The 18986-nt window shown below is 40.4% G+C and overlaps 3 protein-coding genes across 3 annotated transcripts; 2 read left to right on the forward strand and 1 right to left on the reverse strand.

The window, feature by feature from the left end:
- Positions 1 to 5569: 5569 nt before the first annotated feature.
- On the forward strand, positions 5570 to 7616 carry LOC126802806 (uncharacterized). The gene is made up of 5 exons (XM_050530515.1): positions 5570 to 5897; positions 5989 to 6194; positions 6295 to 6393; positions 6476 to 6549; positions 7215 to 7616. Exons 1-5 carry the CDS (start codon positions 5603 to 5605, stop codon positions 7438 to 7440), a joined length of 900 nt encoding a protein of 299 aa, XP_050386472.1. The 5' UTR covers positions 5570 to 5602; the 3' UTR covers positions 7441 to 7616.
- Positions 7617 to 8013: 397 nt separating this feature from the next.
- LOC126801529 (ascorbate transporter, chloroplastic) lies at positions 8014 to 12946 on the forward strand. Its single transcript, XM_050528910.1, has 11 exons — positions 8014 to 8268; positions 8777 to 9345; positions 9437 to 9544; positions 9773 to 9928; positions 10338 to 10553; positions 11013 to 11222; positions 11466 to 11603; positions 11710 to 11811; positions 11915 to 11980; positions 12293 to 12377; positions 12524 to 12946. The coding sequence occupies exons 1-11, from the start codon at positions 8214 to 8216 to the stop codon at positions 12619 to 12621; spliced, it is 1803 nt and encodes a 600-aa protein (XP_050384867.1). The 5' UTR covers positions 8014 to 8213; the 3' UTR covers positions 12622 to 12946.
- An 809-nt stretch (positions 12947 to 13755) lies between these two features.
- LOC126803628 (cytochrome P450 86A8) lies at positions 13756 to 15736 on the reverse strand. Its single transcript, XM_050531403.1, has one exon. It carries the CDS (start codon positions 15415 to 15417, stop codon positions 13756 to 13758), a length of 1662 nt encoding a protein of 553 aa, XP_050387360.1. The 5' UTR covers positions 15418 to 15736.
- Between the last annotated feature and the right edge of the window lie 3250 nt (positions 15737 to 18986).

Below are 18986 nucleotides of genomic sequence, written 5' to 3' on the forward strand. Positions count from 1 at the left end.
TCCTATCACGATATATTGAAGAACACAATTGTCTTGACACTGGTTTTTAATTCTCTTGCACTACAACTCACTATTTAGCCTCTTATATATAATGCTTGCATAAACTATCATGCTTATTACCTTCCTATTCATAATTCGGCTGCACCACTTATTTGAAGACCACACACTTGCCTATAGTTCACAAATCACAACTATATCACAGTTTCTGCACAGCGTGTGCCGTTGATTGTGGAGAACAAAACTTTGCCCACCACCCACTCTATGCTTCTTCCCAGGGCACCAAAGCATACCCAACACACGTTTTGAACCACTTCTTCGACACCACTAACTGATCGAGGACTATTCTTCTAACCTCCACAAACTCAAAGAGTAGTTTGATGATCAGAATGCATACCCAATACGTACTGAATGCGTGCTTGCATTCTGATCACAAACCACTCTTTGTTTTATTATAGACACTGATAAACTTTAGTGGCTAATTAGGGGGTGCTAATTAATGGGGAAGTTTGTAATAGTGAGGGTGCCTCAGAGAGTTAGTTTATGCATCTATGCTGCTTTTGTCACTGCTATATATCACTGCCATGTCCCTTGAGTTCAATAATTCAAATGCTAATATCTCTAATTAGGTGCATAGAGAGGGAAAGACAAGCACTCCTTTCGTTCAAACGAGGCTCCACTGAGATTGGCTTTAATGAACCAATGTCTACATGGGGAGGAAGAAAAAAATCCCAAAAGCAAGACTGTTGCAGTTGGCAAGGAGTCTAGGTACTGCGACAATCAAACTGGCCATGTTACTCGTCTTGATCTTGGATATTTCACAGGTGAGTTTAGTCCTAAACTCACTGAGTTACAACATTTGGAATATCTGCAATTCGAATTCGAGGGAAGAAAATTTCCAATTAATGGTACCAATTTGAGGAACCGTTCACAACCTCACTTATGAGGAGTAGGGGTGGGCGTTTCGGCCCAAAAACCCGAAAGCCCGAACCGATCGGACCGAAAAAGACCGAACGGGCCGGTCTTAGAAATGACGAAACCCGAACCGAACAGAGACCGAACCGATTTCCAAATAACGGGTCGGTCTCGGTTCTTATTTTTCTACGGCCCGAAAGCCCGAACCGATCGGAAATTTTAAAAAATACCTAAAATCCTAAAGACCAAACTCTCAGAGTCTTAGCCTCTCTCAAACTCTCGGCCTCTCTCAAACTCTCTGACTCTCAGTCCCTCTCCGCCTCTCAGTCCCTCTCCGCCTCTCAGTCCCTCTTTCAATCTCTTTCAAAGTTTCAATCACAAAACTCAAGACTCATTGGGTAACTGGGTAAGTGCGATCTTATCTTTAGTTCTTCTTTCCCTCTTCCAATTTCGATTTGTTTAGAGTTGAGTTCATGTTCGGAATTCTTAATTTTGAAGGCTCTAAATATGTTCGGAACTCTTATTGCTCATTCTTATTGCTCATTCGTATGCGGGTTCTGTAATTGAATAAGTTGTTCATATTGGGTATATATGTTCATAACTTCATGGTTGAGTATTTCGATTCAAAGTGATGAGTATATTTGTTCATATTGGATTGAGTATTTCTGTTCATATTTTGTTCCTATTTATTTTTGTAATTGAGTAAGTTGTTTGATCAATGATTGATGATTCAATCATTTCAATGTTGTTGCAGTATATATCTTATTTGAATAAGTTGTTTGATCAGTGATTGTGATTGATAATTTCTGTAATATATATCTTATTTGATTCAATGTTGCAATTTGCAGACCTGTCGAGCTTCATGGCATCACTAGAGGCTGAGATTTCATTGTCAAGTAACTCTAACCGATCCGACAACTCCAATCACTCTGATTCTGCAGATTCAAACTTGAAGGCCATTGATGGTTCTATTGCTCAACCTAAAACAAGAAAGCATAGCAGGAAGAAAAAAGCTGATGCAGTTGGTGAAGGTGCTGAACTTGGTGAAGCAGAAGCACAAGTCATTGAAGTCAAACAACCAGCTGGGAGATCATGGGTGTGGGGACACTTTGAAAAAATTCAGAAGCCTGTGTATGGGATGAAAGATGGTAAAAGGGTTAAAATTGATGAAATTGAGAAGGCTAAGTGCAATTGGTGTGGCACTGAGTTTGCTTGTGATTCTTATGGGAATGGAACCAGCAGTATGGGTAGGCATATTAAGGATGTGTGCAAGAAATATCCAGGGAGGATTAAGTTGAAAGATGGGCAACAAAAACTTACATCTACGGGGTGTAGTGGCACTAAAGAGTTGACAATGGTTAAGTGGAGTGACCAAGGATGTAGGGAGGCAGCTGTGAAGATGATTGTCATGGATGAATTGCCTTTCAACTTCATTGAGAAGGATGGCTTTAGATACTTTTGCAGGTACATTTGTTACATTTCAATTATGGCTTCAGTTGAATGTTTTAATTTATAGGTTGTTGTTTACATGTTTTCTGTTTTGAATCATTGTGCTTTTGAATAATTTTGCAGGTACGCTGTGCCTGATTGGGATGTTCCTTCTAGGAGGGTGATTGTGAAGCAATTTTTAAAGATGTATGAAGCTGAAAAGAAGAAGCTGAAGAGAGAGATGAAAGGTCATTGCTTGTGTTTAACAACTGATACGTGGACATCGGTTCAGAATATCAACTACATGGTTGTGACTGCTCACTTTGTTGATTTGAATTGGAATATGCAGAAGAGAATTCTCAGCTTCAAGGTGATTCCAAACCACCATGGCAGTAGCATAGGGGTGTTGTTGGAGGACTGTTTGCTTGAATGGGGAGTGGAGAGAGTCTTGACAATATCAGTTGACAATGCTAGTGCCAACAAGGTTGCAATTGACTACATTAGGGACAGAATGTTAGGGTGGGAGAAGGAACCTATTCTAGGTGGCCGTTTTCTACATATTCGTTGTCTTGCACATATTTTGAATCTCATTGTTAAATCAGGGCTTCAAATGATGGGGGATTCGGTTGCTTCGATTAGAAATGCAATAAGATATATTCGGAGCAGTAGCCAAAGGCTTGATCAATTCAAGATGTGTATGAAGAAGGAAAATGTTGAAAGTAAGAAGGTTGCAATCCTCGATGTGTCTACAAGGTGGAATTCCACCTATCTAATGTTAGCTTCTGGATTAGAACTGCAAAAGGCATTTGATAGGTTGGCAAGAGAAGAAGGACTCAAGTATAAGGGATACTTTGAGGAGGATGAAGACCTTGATATGGATGAAGAGGTACTGCTTGGATTGCAAGAAGTGTGTTTGATTGATGAGGCAAGTAACCCAAAGAAGAAACAGAGGATTGAGAGGAAGAAAAGGGCAGGACCACCAGTAAAACATGATTGGGAGAAAGCTGCAACATTTGTGAAGTTTTTGAAGATCTTCTACGATGTGACAATGAGAATCAGTGCCTCAACTAAACCTACCTCTTGGAAAGCTTTTCATGACATTGTTGCAATTAAGGCTGAGATTGATGGATTGTTCCCTGAAGAAGGAATGGATATGGACACTGGTTCAGAGACTGCAAATATTTTAACTGAGATGGCTAAAAATATGAAAAAGAAGTATGAGAAGTACTTTTCTACCTTGGAAGATTGCAATCAGCTTCTGTTAGTTGCCTTAGTGCTCAACCCTAGGTACAAGCTGCGAAACTTTGAGTCTATATGCAGTAAATGGTTGAAGATGAACTATGGGGTTATTAAATCTAAATCTACTGAGCTGAAGGAGCTTCTACATCAGCTTTGTGACATATATAGCTCAATGAACGCTGCATCATCTTCCAAATCTAAGGCATCAACAACTCGAAGCGGGGACAACACTCTTAGCAACCAATATTACAAGTCCAAAACAAATCAGAGGACTGTAGAGCCTACTGGAATCATAAAAGACATGGAAGAGGATTGGGAGAGAGAGTTGGAAGACTCGGAAGATGCCACTGTAGGCCATGAAGTGGATAGATATCTATTGGATCCGATTGAGAAGCCTTTAAACCCTGAAAAGTTTGACATTTTAGAATGGTGGAAGGTGAATGGTGACAAGTATCCAAACCTTGCTTCACTTGCCAAGGATGTCTTAGCAATACAAGTGAGCACAGTAGCAAGCGAGTCTTCTTTTAGCACAGGAAGAAGGGTCATTGATCCATTTCGGAGTTCATTAACTCCCAAAACAGTGGAGGCATTAATTTGCTATCAAAATTGGATTATGTCTGAGAGTATTCACAACATTCAATATGTTCCAACAGTTGAGGATATGGAATTTTATGAAGATATTGAGGAAGGTAATGTTTAGCTACTTCAATTCAGTTTCATCTTCACTATATATACTTTTTAAGTTTAATTTTGGTTCTTCTTTTCACAATTTGTAGAACAAGCTAAGGAAGAAGCTAAAAAGCCTGTGGATCAGCTCATTCAGTTGGATGCCCCTTCTACCTCCAAATCATCTAAAGTCTCGACATCAAAAACACCTAATCGTGACATTAGTTCTAAGGAAGAAAAAAAGGGTTCAAAGAAGGGAGGGGAAAGAAGCAAGAAAGCGAAATAAGGTATAAATTGTATGATTGTTGCTTGTTTGTAATGCTAAATTGCTACTGACCTACTGTATGCTAAATTGCTGACTATTGTATGCTAATTGGTACTTTGGTACGATTGTTGTTGGTTCATTTTGGAAATTAGAAGTTTGGAAATGAACTGCAAGTTTGCAACCTGCAAGGCTGGAATTCTGCAAGTATTGATCACTGAGACCAGCAGTGCCGCAATGGATCTTATCTTGTCAATTTTCATTATTTTCAGGTTTTCATGAACTTATCTTTATTCTAAATGTTAAATCAGTTGAACTCTTTTAATTTGTATCATTTGAATTAGTTGAACTGTTGAATTGTTGAATGTGTTGAATCAGTTGAACTCTTTGTAATTGTTGAATGTGTAATATCTTTATGTGTAACTAGCTATGGCAGTATGGCACAATGTTAGTATATTACCACCAGACATTGCAGGACTTTGCTCCAAGCAGCAAACCATGCCAAGAGATAACAGAAAATGCCCTGATCATAAGAAAGGTGCCATAGCTAGTTTGCTATGATGTTTACATCTTCAAGTACACTATACTTTACCTATCTCGGATCAAAGTGATATGCAAATGTTATTTGTAATTGTTGAATGTGTAATATCTTTATGAAAAACACAGGTGTTTGTAATTTTGTGTAGCACCCAGCAGGCCAACATCATGTAACATTTTGGGCCCGAAAAAACCCGAAAACCGACCCGAACCGATTTAGTCGGGTTTGGACCGGTTTTGCCTGTCGAAAAACCCGAACCGGCCCGAACCGAAAATTTCGGGCTTTGGGTCGGTTTCACCAAATTTTTAACCCGGCCCGAACCGAGCCCACCCCTAATGAGGAGGAGAGACTTCTGCGGGTAGACCAAATAGGCAAATAGTACTGGACACTTGGACAGCACCTCTCACAAAGACCCATCTTTGACAATTTAATTCTATAATTCACTTTTTATGAAAAATAAAAAACGGCACGTCGTCTGACACACACAACTATATACCGTTTCTGGAAAACAGAAGATCGCTCACCTGAAACTGAGCAACTGAGGCACTGGGCTAATTATGTACTTGAGGAAGCCCCAATGGACCGAGGGCTTCACACCCAAGCCCTCGCCGGAATCCCAATCAGACTCACCCGCCACCGCCGTCGCCGATCTCGTCAACTCCTTGACCACCCAGCGAGTCTACCGCGAGGTCACCCTCGCTCTCCGTAGCGGCCTGACGGAGCTCCGCGCCGAGTACTCCTTCCTCCGCGTCCGCGGCCTCCGCTCCCTCCTCAAGTTCCTCCGATCCGTCGCCGAGTCCGACTCCACCATGAACCTCTTCTCCCAGACCCAATCGATTCCCGAGCTTCAAGGTAACTCAATTTTCTCCTTCTTCAAATTTCACAATTTGTTGTTTACTGTGATTTGTGATGATTTAGGGTTTCGATTTGCTTGGTTCTGCAGTGGTGCCGGTTTTGTTTCAGCACTCACTGAAAGAGGCGGAGGATGAGATCGTTAGGAATTTGGATCACATTTTCGGCGTGGAGCCTTTAAAGATCACCACGCCTTCAACCGACTCGGAGGTTTCGCTGGCGCTTCGGGTCCTGGAAGGGTGCTGTTTGCTTCATCGGGACAGCGCGGTGCTGGCTCACCAGCACAAGGCTATTCAGGTATTGATTTGTGGCCAAATTTGATCATGAAATGAGAAATTGATTGTTTTGGTGATGAATTTGAGTAATGTACTAATGTAAGTGGTTTTTGTGATGTTAGGTGTTGATGAATATATTGCCGAGTACAGGAGTGGCGGAGCAGGGGGTTTGTTTGGATGCTTTGACCGCGATTATGTTGGATTCGTCTGCTAATCAAATGGTATGCTGCAGTTTTGTTCTATTCGGTTTTGTGAATGAGGATTGGTGTTTTGGCCTTTGAGTGTAATGTGTGTAATGTTCAGGACTTTGAGGAACTTAATGGTATCGAGGAAGTTGCAGAGCTTATTCGAGATAAGCAGGTTGACGAGAATCTCAGGTTAGTTGTTCTTGAAATATGTTAATGAATTGTTTTCTTTATGCTTACCTCTATTGTACGATATTTTGTGTTAAGGACTTAAGATGATGGTTTCACGGGATTGAGTTACGATTTGTGGCTTTATCCACGTTGAATGGTTTTGGAGGCCAAAGTATTTGAAAATGATAATCTCCTGATAGTTACCGGGAATAATGTGAAAGTTTTGTCAACAATAGCTTTTTGGTAAACACATGAAATCTGTGTGAGTGTGTCAATGTGTCATGCTTCTTCGTAATCCCTATATCTATCATCAGTACAGAACTACAGATGCTTTTTGGCAATTTGATTTTGGAAGGCTATTGTCACCAGCCTTGTTTATCATGTGAAGCTTTTATCTGCTAATTGTTATTTATAGAGGTGAATTATATGAAATGAATCTATTGTTAGATAGATATTGTGTGATAGTTCCTTTTCTGTTTGTTCCCCTATAGCTCTATGGTACGCTGGTAGCCACATGATTTCTGTGATCTGCTTGGTTCTTCCTAAGATATCTTGTAAATCTTGTGAAAATCATGTTCTTTATTCCACGCGTAGGCTGCACAATTAGATTAGTAATGAGTAGTGAGGCCATCTGGCCCTTATGTCTTATTCAACCACACTGAAGAACACCTTTTGGTTCTGATTAGGTTGAAATGTGGAGAGTTCCTGCTGCTACTCGTAGGTCATGTAAATGGGAGAGACAGGCCACCCTTAGCAACCGTACATGAAGACATTAGGCGACTCTTGGGTGAGAAATCTGCTTCCCTGATATGGGCAGCCAGTCAATTTGGCCCCACCCTTGATCCAGAGCAAAGACTTACTGCCCTTCACATCCAAGCTCGTCGTGTACTGGAGTCATTGGACCTATACTGAATTTTAACATAGAAGCCACCATTAGGTATTAGTCATTGTTTCGAATAGATTCAGTCATTGGCTGCTTTTTTGCAATGTTTGTGAAATTGATTCGAGGAACTTCTAGATTGAACAACTTGTTTGTTTATTTGGTTGTAGTTCAATTTTGTTGGGTAATAATCTGAACACATTATGTCGCTGTTAACTGTTAATACGACTCGAAATGTGACACTTCACTAGTCTTTCTTAGTCTCTGCAAGTTGCAATGGATTCTGTCCACGTAGTCCATCAGAACGTATACGAATATTCCACGTTGGCCTGAAATTATGCGGCAAGAATCTAAACAAGTTGTGGGCTGGTTGGAGAATGCCAAAACGACCCTCGCTTTATCTCTCTAACCACCATTTGACCATCCCAAAGCCGCTACACATCCCAAATCCATGCAGGGGCGTTTTCGGAAACTCGGCCCCTCAAATGATAGGCCACGTGTCAGTCTCTCGACCCGTCTTTCTTCGACTACAACGCCCCCAGTGGGATTTTTTGTTCCCGCGGGTTTAAATAATAAAAAAGAAGAGAAAAATAAAAATCAGAAGAAGAATCACACTCTGATTATCCTCTCAAGCTCGAGAGGTCCGAAAACGACCGAGGAGCAGGAACGTCCACTTGGTTAAGCTCCGAAACGGCGTCGTAATACTCTTATACTCGAAATTCCGATATGGAGTGATTAGCTTCCGTTGAGCTTGTGCGGTGATATTTCAACTGCGGTTGGTTCTGTGTTGTGAGGTTGTATTGAAATGGCTATCGGCAGTGTGATATCGAACCGGAATTTCGGTTCTTTTGTTGGCGCAGGTAACCTTATCCTGATCTTGTTCCTTTTTCGAGTTTATTGTTCTAAGTTTTGACTGCATTTTGTGGATTTTTTACTTGTCGGTGAAAGCATTTGCATGCATGTTGTTTGACTTGATTTTTATCTCCTTGGGATTGGTTTTGTGAGGTGATGAAGAATTTTTTGTTTAGTTGAGATAAACTTGTTATAGTTTTTGAATTTCCAGCAGAGATTCTTTTCAATTTTAGTACTGAATTTTTCTGAGAGAATTTTCCAGGTCTCATATTGAAGCATGTAGCCCTGCATCATTCATTACTTTCGATTTTCCCACATCGAGATGAATACGCTGTGTAGCTTTGCATCATTTGTTTCTTTTTACCACATTGCATGGGCACTATGGCTTGATAATTGTGTGAACTGAATTATGCATTGATTGCTTCTGTAGTCGGGTTATAGAATGTATTGGGATGGCTTTACAATGTGATGCTTCCAAGGCTTTTTTTTTTTTTGAGGTTTCTGTTATATTGGCAGGAAGAGTGTGCCAAACCAACCATGTTGTTGTTCATAATAAAGGAGACCGTGTACAGCTTCAGAGGAAAACAGTGTACCAAAGTGTATGTACTCCAAGGAGCAATGGTTTTATATCTATAAACTCATATAACCCGTGTCTCGGTGCCAACTTTTCTTCAGACGCAAACACACGGCTGTTGTGTGATGAAGGAAACCAGCTTAATTTTATGTCTCTACAGTCTGGTATATGGTGCCAGAGCATTACCAAACAAGGGACTGTAGGAAGATGCAAATGCTATCTCTCTTCAAATCACTCTTTCAGAAGTTTCATTCAATCAAGGAAGCTGAATACGCTTCATAACTGGCAAAACCAGAAGGCTGAGAATGTTAAAGTTAACAGGATTCGTGCTGATTACAAGCCGGAGGATATTGACATAAGTGAAACGGAGGTGGATTCATTGTCAGGGTCAGGTGAAGCTGTTTTGGCAAATGGAAAGGTGTCTAGAGTATTTGCCTGGTGGGAGATTCCTAAACGTTGGGTGATTGTGCTCCTTTGTTTCACAGCATTTCTACTGTGTAACATGGATCGTGTGAGTCTTTCTCTGAATAAAAGAACACTGTATATATTGAACTAAACAAAATATATATTTTACTGTGCTAACGGTGGCAAATGTGTTGCAGGTGAATATGAGCATTGCAATACTTCCCATGTCCAAGGAGTTTAACTGGAATAGCGCAACTGTTGGATTGATTCAGTCCTCTTTTTTCTGGGGCTACCTACTTACTCAGGTTTGCAACAGTCTGGCCGTAGTATATTTAGCACAAGTTAGAAAATGTCTACTTATCCACGGTCAGTGCCTTATAAGTATAGCCACATTAATAGGCATCTAGTAATGCTCCTGTCACTGTATGGTTTTGGAATATATTTTTGTGTTCAAGCTACATGTACTATATAGCAGGTAGTGATTTTCTTGTACACAGAGTTGTACAGAATCTGCTTATCTTTTTTAAATGTAGATTCTTGGAGGCATATGGGCAGATAAAATTGGTGGGAAGCGTGTCTTGGGATTTGGAGTGATCTGGTGGTCGGTGGCTACAGTTTTGACACCTATAGCTGCAAGAATCAGTCTTCCTTTCTTGCTTGTTATGCGTGCTTTTATGGGGATTGGTGAGGTTCGTCATTTCCTTTGCTAAGATTTGGATCTCTAGTCCTTAAATACTGTTTATTAGAAAATATGTATGAAGTTCATGTTTTCTTTTGAAATTTCTTCATCTAGCCTTACAAACAAAACACGAGCAAATAAACTACCTAAAGTTTAACATTATAATTGGACTGTTCCTTAAAAAACAGATGAGGAATATTTGTGTTTGGCCGGTTAATGTAGGCAGTAGCTGTTCCAGATTTCTTTTGTAGTGTGTAGCATCGGAAACTTATATTATGGCTGTTCAGAAAGATATCAAGAATGGGTTTTTTTTGGTCATTTGATGCTTATCGTGTCTTAGCTAGCTGCCTGGCACAGATCTTTGTTGTCCAATTCAGAATTTTCATTGCTTAAGTTTTGTATCCCTACTATTGTTACAGGGTGTTGCTATGCCTGCTATGAACAATATGCTCTCCAAGTGGATTCCAGTGTCAGAGAGAAGCAGAGCACTTTCACTAGTATATAGTGGCATGTATCTTGGTTCTGTCACTGGGTTGGCTGTTTCTCCCATTCTGATCCAGAAATTTAAATGGCCCTCTGTGTTTTACTCATTTGGCTCTCTGGGTAGCATCTGGTTTGCATTATGGCTGAGCAAAGTATGATCTTGCTTCCTTCAAATATATTTCATCGGAAATCTTCAATTTACTTATTGTCATTAGTATACAATTAAAGAAAAAATTTAATTTTTCCAGATAAAGAGATTAGGACGAATGTGCATTCATATTTAGTCGTGCAATATACAAAAAAAGAAAACTCACTTCACAGAGATTAAAAGGAAGAAAAAGGAAATTGACCAGAGATATTTGATTTTAGGTCAGTGTAATTCAGACTCATGATGATATGTAACTTAAGGTTTGTTGGTTTGACTTGTTCCAAGTGCTTTGATTGGTGTAAAGTAAGAAATGTTGATCAAATGTTGGAGTACACATGATATCAGAAAAAGGCATTTTGAACTGCTCTCAGCCCACTTTATGTTTTTTTTAATCAAAAGCTCACTGTATGTTATACCATAAAGTTTAGCTCTGAAATTATTTTCTTGTTTTTCGGACCACCAGGCATATAGCACACCGAAAGAAGATCCAGAGCTCAGTGCAGAGGAAAAGGAGCTTATCCTAGGTGGTAATGTATCTAAGGAACCTGTTACTGTTATTCCTTGGAAGCTAATTTTATCGAAGTCAGCTGTTTGGGCCCTTATAATCTCCCACTTTTGTCACAATTGGGGAACCTTTATTTTGTTAACATGGATGCCTACTTACTACAATCAGGTAAGGAACTGATTTCTCATAACTATTTTGCACAGAAATGCAGTCCACGATTTTAGCAACTGATCAGCATGTCATATATGCTAATATATTTGTATGAAAGTGAGACTATGAGACACAATTTTTTCTGTCATTTCTACCTTTCTGTGCATGATATACAGTGGCCTGTCTACCAGATAAATTTTTATATTCAAACTTATGAAAGTCTTTCAAAATTTCAATTCTTTTTCTGATTACCTTTTTCAGGTTTTGAAGTTCAACCTCACTGAATCTGGGCTTCTCTGTGTCTTACCATGGTTGACCATGGCTATATTTGCAAATATAGGGGGTTGGATTGCAGATACCCTTGTCACTAAAGGTTATTCTGTCACGAATGTTCGTAAGGCAAGGACTAATACTAATTGGAATGTAAAAAGGTGGTTTAGGTGCCAGTTCTCTACAGTTATTCTTTACTGAATATAATCTTCTCCAACTCCGTTTGATGTTGCAGATCATGCAATCAATTGGGTTTCTTGGACCAGCCTTTTTTCTTACACAGCTGAGCCGTGTCAAGACACCTGCTATGGCAGTACTGTGCATGGCATGTAGTCAGGTAGAAGATTGTTATCATATACGGTTGAGCTTGAAATTTCCCATAATATTGTGGTAAGTTTTACTCCTAGGATATCTGTTCTCACTTTCTTTACTATTGATAGGGAGCTGATGCATTCTCACAATCTGGCCTCTATTCAAATCACCAAGACATTGGACCTCGCTATAGTGTGAGTTGCTATCTTCTAGTGATATGGCTAGTCATGTGTTTATGATGTTCATTTGCTGTTTTCCTTTCTCAAAATTGTATCCATATTGCTTGTTTTTAATAGATAAGTGAAATGTAAAATGTTATAATAGATTGATGAAGTCTAAACAGATAATTGTTTTTCCTCTTTGCTTTGGGAATAGTTTTCTGTGATCAATTTTTACATTTCAATTCTTTCCGTAGAAAAATCAGAACAAGAAAAGAGGTCCTTTACCAAGAATTTAAGTTGTATTATCTGAACTTGTGCAATTTGACTTATTATTATCAATTACAGGGAGTATTGCTGGGGCTGTCTAACACTGCAGGAGTTCTTGCTGGTGTCTTTGGTACAGCAGCAACTGGGTACATACTCCAGCGAGGTACGGTTAATGCTTCAGATTTAACTACTCAAGACGTTTTTTTTTTTCCACTCTGCTCCTAGTGTTTTGTTCTGTAGTGAGATATCAAACATCAATATTCAGGTTGAATAACTCGACATTGACTTCTCATACTTTCATATCTGCAGGTTCTTGGGATGATGTATTTAAGGTGGCTGTTGTATTGTATCTCATAGGAACAGTAATCTGGAATTTATTTTCAACCGGAGAGAAAGTTCTCGACTAAAAATCCTGTGGAGAAATGCAAGAATCAAAAGGAATGGACGAGCCTGCAGTCTACATAATTGTAGAGATGAAACTATACAGAGAGATGGAAGAAATGTAAACACACCAAAGGGCGGATCCTGTCTAGTGAGCTAGAGTTTTTCGGTACCATCTGCATCAATCTTTTTGTAACAAACTTCTGATGCCCTTTCTGGCTGGTGACCCCCCTTTTTAGGTTAATGCCGTCTTTCATTCTAGTTCATGCTTCTAATGTCGACAACTTATGGGTAATTTGCACCACTTTTGCTTTACCATACAATGCTAATAGTACATGCTTTCTTTAGCTCTCTTAGTGGATTTCTCTGCTGTTTGATTCCATATGCATTAACTTTGCACATTCAAAATCCATGAATAGATTGTGCAGAATATGGAACTTATTTGGAATCGGAAGCTTTTCAAACCCTGATGCTCCCTGAGAAATGCCAAAGATTGGCAAGTGACTTTAATTCTAGCAAATTGTTTTCCAACCAACTCTAAATTTTTAGTAGAATACAGTATCGAATACTTGTCGGCCCCCTATGATGAGATGGTACACTCTGGAAGAATATGCCTTACTAGTCGGATCTGACATTTCAATTTATCAGCTTAATGGTACGCTATGACAGTTTCTCTGTTCATACATAAATTCTCCAGCCTGTGCATGCCATATACTACCAGAAATTTTTATTCAACCTATTGTATATAACAATATTAGGTACATTTCAGCTTTAAACATACATAATATAACAAGAACAAAATTACAATATCTTGCAGATGAATAATACTGTTGATATAAAAGTAATTTATGAAAATCTGAACAAGCAAGAACATAAAGAATATTGTAATAAAAATTGCAAGCTTAATTTGCTTACAAGGGAAAGATAGATGTGACACTATAATGTTCAAGTAAAATGTGAGAAACTCTCCACTGCCTCCTTCTGTAGCTCAATGGAAGAGGTAATATTGATTTGGAAAAATGCAAACATTTAACTGAACCACACGAGCTTTTGCTTCCCCAATCTCTCCTCTACTGCGCTGTGTTATCATCTCTCCCTGGGTTCCACAACATAAATAGGCATCATTCATTAGGGTTCAACAACACCAGTTCACTACCCTATTAAGCAGCAGCCCCAACTACCACTCCACCACCACCACCGTTCTCACCGACGCCGTTGCATTTGACGCCAATGGAGTCATGTCCATTCAGCTTTACTTCCATGTCTCTCTTTGCCCTCTCCAAAACACCCCCTAAATCCCTATGGTGCACATTCACCATCAGACCATACTTCATGAACAATGTCAGTGACATCTTTTGCTCCACCTTGTGGCCCGGCACCACCGTGAGGCGGTGTCGGAGCAATACCGATGCTGCTACTGACTTCATTTGCAAGTACGCCAGGTCCTTCCCTAGACAGATTCGTGGACCAGCATTGAATGATACAAATTTGCTAGAGTCATGCATTATGAACTTACCATCTGATGACAACCACCTCTCAGGACGAAATTCTAGACAATCGTCGCCCCACGAAGACTTCATCCTCCCCGTCGCATATATTGAGTAGGTGACCGATGATCCGGCCGGCACGAATGTCCCGTCCGGCAAAATATCATCTCTCACAACGTGCTTCGAGTCCTGGGGCACAGAAGGGTACAACCTAAGGCTTTCGGACAGTGCTGCCTTGAGGTATATCAATCGGTCAATTTCCTCAAACTCCAACGACTCTTCTAACAAACTCGCAACATCCTCACCACGCGTCTCAATCAGAACGGTACAAATTTCTCTTAAGATTTTCTCCTCGACGATGGGGTTTAGTGTCACTAACCAGAAGAACCAGCTTAGGGCGACGGATGATGTGTCACGTCCAGCTAGGATGAAATTGAGCGCCACGTGTTGGAGGAAGTCGTCCGAGTAGGATTCCTTTTTCTTCATGAACCTTGACAGCAGATCATCATGTGGGTTCCCATCCTTCTGCTGACTCTGCAACTCGAGCTTACGTGAAGTGATCACCTTGGATAAATACTCATCAATATGCACAAGGCTCCGGCTCAGTGTCACCTCCATTCCAAGCCCTAGCCACTTCTTCACCTTCCACAGCACCTCCGGCAATATGAACCGCTGCAGCGTCGCCTCGGTGGCCCGGTCAAATGCCGAGGCGAAACTGTTATCGGGAAAGTCCGCGGCGCAAGTCTGCGGGTCCTTCCCGAACGCCAACCCGCAAATGTTATCAAAAGTGAGACGAAGCAGCATGTCTTGGAGATCCACTGGTTCGCCCTTCAGCTCAGCCGCCTTAAGAATGGGGCAGAACCGCTGCTTAATGGCTCGACTGACCCACCGAGCCATGGCTTGGCGCAGCGTCCGGGTTGTAAACTCCAGCGCGGCGGTCTTCCTCTGGAACAGCCACGTGTCGCCGTCGGAGTTGAATATCCCCTCGCCGAGGAGATCGTGAAACACCGATTGCCAGGTGGGGCCCTTGGGGTAGTTGTCGAAGCGGGCCTTGAGGATGTGCTCCACGTTCTTCGGGTCGCACGTGACGGTCACGAGGCCTTGTTTTTTGGCCAGAAAAGGAACCGCGCAGATGCAAGTTTGGTACGTGCCGCCGCAGGCGCGTAGGTTGTCGCAGATCCAGTCATGCAAGCGGTCGCAGTTCTCTATCAGACCCGGTAGGCTGCCCAGTAATGGCCAGACACGTGGACCCTTCAGGGACCGTGAGATGAAGGTGAACCAAAGTAGGTAAGCCGTTACGGCCGTGAATATCAGCAAGGCAGTGCCAATCTCCATGGTTTACTTGTATACCAAGTCTCGACCTAACCCGAAACAAACACGAAAGGAAAATGTCAATGCATGCAATCAGCCAAGAGCAAAATCTTTTGGGTTTTGTTGGGGAAGATAGTGGCCGAAAGAAATGTGGATTTTCGGGGCCGGGGAGGTTGGAAGGATCAGAAGCTAAGGAAGTTGCTGGACTGAAAGAAGGAGGAAACCCAAAGTGGGTTAAGGGAGGAAAAGAGAGTGTGTGATGGATCTAAGATATGGAGGAATGGGGAAGGAGAAGAAGGGAGAAGAAGAGAGAGGAGTGGTGGAGATGGAAGAGGAAGTTTTGGTAGTTGTGGATAGATATAGGTACAAAGTAGAGTGTAATGGAGAGGAGGGTTTTATAGGTGAGAAGCAATTACTATGGCCAGACTGGTGCTTGACATTAAGCTCTCTTTCTCTCTCAAACACTATGACATTAAGCTTCACATACAGTACAGCGCAAAGGGCCATTAATGCCATCAGAGGTCGTTGAGGTTATTAAGAGCGGCCAAAACAGCCATGGCCTTCATCAAAAGCAAAGAGAAAAAACCACTGGCTTGTATGGACTCTCTCGTATCCACTGTATATCACACAAGCAAATAAATTAACACTACTTGGGATGGCACCTAATTTTCTAAATGGGAGAAAGGCTTTTAATTTTTGGGGCATTGAATTGGAAGAAGTAAATGAGATTAGTTGAGACACTAAGACAGAGGGAGAAGGAGAGATGGACCAGGAGAAAGAAAATAATTTAAAAGGGAGGCAAATTAAAATGGGTCACACCCACACAATTTCACTAACACAGAAATACTTAGATCATAGGTTGTTTTGATCATTCATTTTGAAGGTTTTGTTGAACAGCATTGGGCAATTGGCTAAGCTACTCTTAGCCCTAGCTTTTTTCCTGTAATCTGAGACAATGAGATAGCTTGAAGAAAGTAAATGAAAATGGGGTTCTTCATGTGTGGGAGCTTTTTGATTAGGGTTGGGTGAGCAACTCACCCCACAATTTAATACCCTTATTGCTTGTGTGACTTCATAATTTGAACCCTAGCAGTTTTCTTTTTTCAGAATTTTCTCTTATCTTCATCCTCAGTACTGCAGAGATCTACATAATATAATCGTATTGCTGTAGACGTACTAGAGTAAAAACAATTCGATCTGGGAATCCCTTGCTTGCTTCTCTTCTTCACAGGTTTGACCCTCTCACTTTTAATGCTCTTATGATATCAAGAAACGCGCGCCGGTGTCTGCAGTAAGTAGACATGAACGAAAGTCAAAATGGAAGAGACAGATGCATATATAATAGAGCTCTCTCTCTCTCTCTCTCTCTCTCTCTCTCTCTCTCTCACTAGTCACTACTTCTCAGTGCTCACCTGAATGCAGGTAATGCCCTAATATTTTGAAGTTTGAACAATGCACAGACGACTGCCCAATTCAGGATATACATATGTAGGAGACTTGGCATATATATTGACTCCTTTTTACAGGTTTTCCCTTTTTATTTCTCTCTCGTTTGGGCTAAAGTATAAGGAACATGTTTTATATTGTTCCTAGCTGCATGTTTAAGTTTAGCTTGAATTCCTTCTCGAGTTTCAATCTTTACAATCTCACTCTTCACCCATTAATGTACCTGTGGGTTTGGGCGGAAGTATCTTGATTACTAGCTAACAGCTTATTTGCAGTTCGCAGTTAGCTTCTTGTAGTTCCTCGATCTGCTTTAATAGAATTGTTGTCTTCACAAAAAAGAATAAAATGTCACGCTCTATCATCAAGTAAATTGTGTGTGTATATATGTATATACACACGTATGTCTCAATGTCTGTCCGGCTATTATTATTGTGAATCTTCAGCCATGGAGAGGGAGTAACAAAAATTCTGATCGCTATAGTGATGATCAACTACGTGAAAGCGGGTAAAATATGGACAATACTACGTGATCAGTAGTAACATACATGGAATGATGAAAACTCATAACCTAATGATACAAAGTGACAATGAAAGAACTGATCATCAATTGTGTATCTATTATGCCTCTCATTTAGGTTGAATTCCCCTTAAAATTCTAATCCTTATAATTGCGCCTCTCTACCGTCAAGTACATAATATAAGCTATATAGTCGGTTATCATTATTGTGATTTGAAGGATAAAGCAGCAAATTAAATATAAGATCAGTATAGTGATGATTGAAATGAAGAATGGTCACGCTTAATGATACAAAGTGTTGGACATGCATTTAAATATAATGTGGAACTCCCAGGGAACATTTAAGCGAAATACTGAATTAGTTGTAGTGGATGCAATAGAAAGTCGCTACATTATTAAGTGTTACGGGTGTTACCTATAAATTTCAGTCGGTTATCAGTTTAGATTTCCTTTGTTCTCATGGAAGCAAACCTGACAGATCGACACGTAACATTCATGATCGTGACCCAATCGACTACACCAACCCATGTGATTAGTTCATCGACCGAACACCAACACAAAAAAATCAATGCTGGAAAAAGCTAGCTAGTGTCCATCTTTAGGTTTATAGAAGAAATGAAGCACCGAAATTTGAGGTGGTGATGAGGATTAAAACCCCCAAGTACCTAACCAGTAAGTACATATAGACATATACCATGGTCGCTGGAGTTCTCCACCACCGTCAGTTTAGGTCTGATGAACTTGGCTAGGCTGGGAGCTAGCACCATCTCCATCATCATTGTTCTCTGCATGTGCCCTTCTGACAAGCTTCACTTATTCGGTTGACACTTTCTCATTTCTGTGTGCAAACCATAACGGGAATTATTACGAAAAATCTACGATCGAAGCTTCCATTGCTGTGATCATCTCAGTACGATTATTGAACACTTGAGAGGTTTTAATCTGGGGTCTGATATCAATATCAGATATATGATCATTAACAGTGCAGACTAACTTCTTATAGTGATAAACCACCCTTTTATAACATGTTAGATGTACAGCTATGGTAGATTGGTCATTGGTTACTGTACAATAGATAATGTACCAAAAGAGATGCCTAACTAAATGCGTAAACTTGTCAGATGTTGATGACGGGAGTTGCACTTAACTAAGTACTAAACTGGCCCGAACACGAAGCATCATGCAACTCTGGTTATACCTACTCGTTCATTTCTAGAAGCTACTAAATTCAAGAAAGAAACATTTTACTAGAAGAAGAAAACACATAATATACCCTATCAACAAACAGAAAGAACATAGAGACCACCTTAAGAAAGACAATCACAGTAAGTTTATCACGGTGAGACTGAAATTTTTGTATAACAATTAGCCCAAGTCAGTACATTACTCATTCTTTTTTTTTTTTTAAAGAAAAGAGAACAAATACTGCAAGATTAATCCTCCTTTACCTGAGATATTTTGAGCCAAGATTAGACAAAAGATAGAAGCATATATAACGCCAAAGCAAAAAGTGATGTCATCTGATGAACAACAAATCTAGAAACACATAATGTGGATTTGCTCTACCACTCTCTTCATCAATGTATATTTTTTTCTTTTGGCTAAAAGAAAGTGAAACGGACGATAAACC

Source organism: Argentina anserina, chromosome 7 (assembly GCF_933775445.1).
Source record: "Argentina anserina chromosome 7, drPotAnse1.1, whole genome shotgun sequence".
Taxonomy (NCBI): Eukaryota; Viridiplantae; Streptophyta; class Magnoliopsida; order Rosales; family Rosaceae; genus Argentina; species Argentina anserina.